Source organism: Octopus bimaculoides, chromosome 13 (genome assembly GCF_001194135.2).
Source record: "Octopus bimaculoides isolate UCB-OBI-ISO-001 chromosome 13, ASM119413v2, whole genome shotgun sequence".
NCBI lineage: Eukaryota > Metazoa > Mollusca > Cephalopoda > Octopoda > Octopodidae > Octopus > Octopus bimaculoides.
In genome coordinates this window covers 37,877,205-37,882,337 of record NC_068993.1, presented here as the reverse complement: position 1 = coordinate 37,882,337, position 5,133 = coordinate 37,877,205, and the positions used below count along the sequence as shown (strand labels likewise).

Below are 5,133 nucleotides of genomic sequence, written 5' to 3'. Positions count from 1 at the left end.
ATATATATATATATATATATAAATTCCTATACATACATTCGTATACACACATTCACATACGCGTATCGTCAGGTAAATGCATAGGCATATACGAGATTCATTTCTTTTTATTTATTATTGATTTATTTCACTTAGACATTGGTCATAGGCCCGACTTATTTCTAAGTATAGAGCATTCTCGGTGAATAAATGCCTTGTTGAGATGATTTAAAACGAGTCTTATGAAACTTGTGTGTATCTAATAATCGCATATACCCCAAACAGAAACATACGCACACATGCTCACATTTACATGTGTACAAACACGTTTGCGCATCTACGCTTCTTTTAAAACCATTACTTGTTTTTGCATCACCTCTACTCCTTTCAGCTCCCGCTTAAGGCATGGACACAGCGGGCAGTTGTCCGAGGCCCTCACAAGTCTAGGGATTCAATTCTGCCGTATGTATGCTGTGGCTTTGCAGTCAATAAATATACACTAAAGGGTCCAGTACATAAATTTTCCCAGGGCCTATACCGCTTTAAGACCACCCTGGCTCCTATTACTTTTTACTTTCGTCATATAGAGGTGGCAGTAAGAGCAGAGGGTAGGGAGGGGCAGTAATTGCAAACTATTTTCTGTATTGTTATGCTGCAATATTTAAGAATCAGTGGAGATGAAGCAACGCCACAACGTTAATTTTGCATATCGTATATTAGCGTAGTAAGCTACCGTGACAGATAGTTGGAATGGTACTATTGTCTGGTCTTCTGAGACGTCACCACTGGAAGTTAATCTCAAAAGCAGGCACCGTGCCTCGATCGTAACAACCCTCCGGGGTGGGACCGATCCTGATGATCATACAATTAATATGTGTATCTATTTCAACGTACTATTCTGAGGTTCACTACCGGGTAAATCTACCCAATCTCATTCTCTATTTACCACTCACTTATGTCTGTGTTCTCATGATTGACTTCTGTATCAGACTTACCATTTTTTTTCTCCTACCTTTTCTTTCCTCTTAATATAAAATATTATTTGGGGTTTTTTTTCAAATTTTTTTTTTCCGCCAACCCATCTTCTTTCCTTCATGTATATATTTGTACAACGTATAGCGATTCAGATGTGTTTGTGTGCCTGTATGTATATGTGAATGTGTACGCGCCCGTGTGTGTGTGTGTGTGTGTGTTTTAAAGTTATTTCATTGGTGCTATCCATTTCTGCTTTGTTTGCTTTTTTAACTTCATCTCATTGACAAAAGCAATAAGACACGGTTGATTGTCTTCAGTCTGTGATGCCAAGCATTTCAGTTCCTAGCCATAAACTACGCGAATTTAGTTAATCCTGGTGCATACCGAACTATTAACATTAACATTATCATATTGTAATAACGACGACGACGACGGCGGCGGCAAATATTATTATTGAGCGAAATGCTTAGCATAACGTTCTGAGTTCAAATACCAACGCGGTCTAGTTTGCCTTTTATCTTTTCGGGGTCGATAAAATTACTAGCCTTGTGGCAAATTTCAAACCATTTTTATTATTATTATTATTATTATTATTATTATTATTATTATCATCATTATTATAGTTATTATTAAAGCAGAATCATTAGCACGCCAGGCAAAATGCTTGGCGGTATTTCGTTTGTCTTTACGTTCTGAGTTAAAATTCCGCCGAGGTCGACTTTGCTTTTTATCCTTTCGGGGTCGATAAATTAAGTACCAATTACGCACTGGGGTCGATGTAATCAACTTAATCCCTTTGTCTGTCCTTGTTTGTCCACTCTATGTTTAGCCCCTTCTGGGCAATAAAGAAATAAGAAATGTTAGCACGCCGGGCGAAATGCTTAGCGGTATTTCGTCTGTCTTTACGTGCTGAGTTCAAATTCCACGGAGGTCCACTTTGCCTTTCATCCTTTCGGGGTCGATAAATTAAGTACCAGATGCGTACTGGGGTCGATCTAATCGACTGGCCCCTTCCCCCAAAATTTCGAGTCTTGTGCCTAGACTAGAAAAGAAAATACATTTGACTCAATGACCGCACAGCCTTTAAATAAACTCTCTAAACATAAAGTTGGCAATTAGCAGACACCACTTTGAATTATTGTTGAGTTGGTCTGTTTGTTCGTTCTTCCTTTCTTTCTGTCTTTTCGCCACTTAGCTCTACTTATCTAAAACTAAACATCTGATCAAACGACTATTAAAGTTGTTGCTGTTGTTGTTGTTGAAAAATCATTCAATTTAGTTCTTCAATACTCGAGATTCAAATCTCAGCCAATTTCACTTGTAACTTTCTCTCGTTATGCAATATGTACTAGTGATATGCTGTGGTCCAGGCTATCACCTATACTGCCTGCCACCTTAATGTTTACGATTAACATTACGACTAATGACGAAATCGTTAAAATTATTATTATAATAATAATTATTATTATAATATAATAATAATAATGTAATAATGATATAATATAATAATAATAAAATAATATAAAATTATAACTGTTATTCACTTTGATTATCTATGTACGAACCACCAAGTAGATGAGAGGCTCTAAGTGGTTGTCCAACATGCTAGAAATAAAAACAACAAAAAAAACCCTCAGATCATATCATTTGAGCAAGGACACTTTGAATAGGCTAATGTAGTCCTGAATACATACACACTCACACAACACACACACACACACACTCTTCCTCTCTCTCTCTCTCTCTCTCTCTCTCTCTCTCTCTCTTCATGTGCCATATCTGTTTTACAAGCGTTGGTAATCATGGCCTCAACGTGCCAAAATCTGAAGATTCATGATTTTTCATGGAAAAGTTACTGTAGTGGTTTCCTGCTGTCTTCTGTCGTTTTATTTACAGTTGGTTCTGCAGCCAACCCTTAAGACAAAAGACCCATTTGACCATCAGGCAAAGGGACTGACTCACATAACATTAAGTGTCAATTCGCTTCTGAGTCCTGTATACCTTAGCTGCGAGACCATTTTCTATCATTTAACCCATATTTACTCCAACGCGAACCTCGGACTTGAACTCCTTAGTGGGATTCTATCACTTGATGCGATTTGACGTCTTGCTCAGGACACTATGTCTGAAAAACAGGATGTGATGATTATGGTCAGAGCATATTCGATCTTGGGGTGTTTTTCAGTCATAGCAAACTTGGGTATAAATGACAGCAACTAATTAGCTAAACAGTCTCTATGTACTCATTCAACTCGCTGGAAATAGAAGCGAATCCTCCCTCAAATCGTTACGTCTTAAAACAAATGAAGACATATTGAATACTGCAGATTTAAATCAGGGGTCAGTGAACCGGAGTAAATTACCTGAAGTGGGGTAAAAATGAAATTCTTGTGGGTAATGAGGATTCATTAGACGTAAGTAAAATTAAATATAAAAAAAAACGTGTTCCTTATTGCGACAGAAAGTTTTCTTCTGACATGAGGAGGCGGTCAAAAAGTTGCTGCCTTTTGCAACACCCTACCTTTGTAAACAAGGATTTTCGCACTCTAATGAACATAAAAACAAAACAGAGTAATCAATTGGACCCCGAAGTCTGTATCCAAATTGCTCTGGCATCCAAATACCCCAATTTTGATGTAATCGTAACAAAACTGAAACAATATCATTTCTCCGAAACCTGAAGTGAAAAAGTTTCTAGAAAAATCGTTTTGTTTCGTAATGAGGATATTAATTTATTTTATTGCATTTGTTTTATACTTTTTGTATTTATAATTGTATTCTCAATAGAAATAAATTCAATAAACCCTTTGAATTCAAAGAATCTATGAGTTTCTTCCTTCCAAATCACGGGAGTAACGTCAGCGTAAATAAATATATTTTGGGGTAATTGGCTAAAAAAAAAGTACCCTGGCTTCTGACCTAGGTAGATACTGAACACCTGAAAATAAGAAAGGGTGGTTGAGACCATACGTATCTGATCAGGGTCGATCTGGCGCTGAATATTCGGAACCTCCGAGTGTCTCCGAAGGTTATGGATCAGTCAGTATTTGGGAAGTTTCTCTCCAAGGGACCGGTTTTTTCCTACTTGAGCGATTGCTCATTCGTGCATATCTGCATTCACTATATCACTGATTTTGAGCAAACGAAATATAATGGGTGATACAGCTTGTTCAACAACAACAATTTATGTATAATATTTTTGTTATTATTTCAATGTTTTGTTAAATTAACCATTTCATTTTTCTGTTTTTGTTTTCTTTACAGGATTATGTCTTCTAAACGCAAAAATACACCCACCAAGCTCTATAAGGATAACATAATACTTGAGCGGTTACATTCTGACACATCCGAATGTGATAACAGCAATTTAGACAGCGAAGGCGAAACTGAAATAAACTATTCGGCACGTTTTCTCTCGAAATCTGATAGTAGTGAAGATTTTCATGATTCCGACAGCGGTTCGGACAAGCCGCCAAACAAGAAGCAACGAATTCTTCAAAGTATAAGACACGACTCGGAATCCGAGCCCGAAACTGAACTTCAACATAACGTCACAACAAAACCCAACGCTGGGCTGCATCGAAAATCCATGGAAAGCGTATTGCAAAGACTCAACTCCAAATCTCCTGGAGTTCAAAATTCTGACATTGAGCGAACAAGTCCGCTCGGAAGCGCTGACCACGAAGGAGGAGTGCTGGAAAATGTCAGTGCTTTACTCCGAGGAAAAGGGTCCATACAAGATAAATCAAAGAAAATCGTTGATATGATTTCGCAACTCCAGAAAGTGAACGAAAGCTTGAAAAAACAAGGCGAAAATATCAGGGTAAGAATTCCCGTACCTTTTTTTATCCTCCATTTTTCTTTTTCTTCCTCCCTTCTGTTACTTCACCATCGTTTTGCTCGCATTGATTGGACGGAATTTGGCGAGGCAGAGTTTTCTACAGCCAGATGCTCTTCCTGTCGCCAAACCTCGGTTGTTTCTAGCTATGTTCTCCCACGCAAGATTTGAAGCGAAGACATCCCTTGCATGGCGGTGACGCTCATTTACAGCTAGCACGCGATGTCATAAGAGGGAGACAGTAACACCGCGCGCGCGCGAACACACACACACACACACACACACACACACACACATATATATATATATATATATATATATATATATATATATATATATAT

General features: G+C 37.8%; 1 protein-coding gene across 9 annotated transcripts in view; it reads left to right on the top strand.

Annotated features, from left to right (window-relative positions):
- The window catches only part of LOC106869449 (transcription factor SOX-5), a 681,185-nt gene that overhangs the window by 580,984 nt on the left and 95,068 nt on the right, over positions 1-5,133 (top strand). For all 9 annotated transcript variants that reach the window (XM_052972434.1, XM_052972436.1, XM_052972437.1 and 6 more), the window contains one exon: positions 4,219-4,777. In XM_052972434.1, coding sequence (XP_052828394.1) covers positions 4,219-4,777 — 559 coding nt within the window. The remainder of the gene's footprint in view (positions 1-4,218; positions 4,778-5,133) is intronic.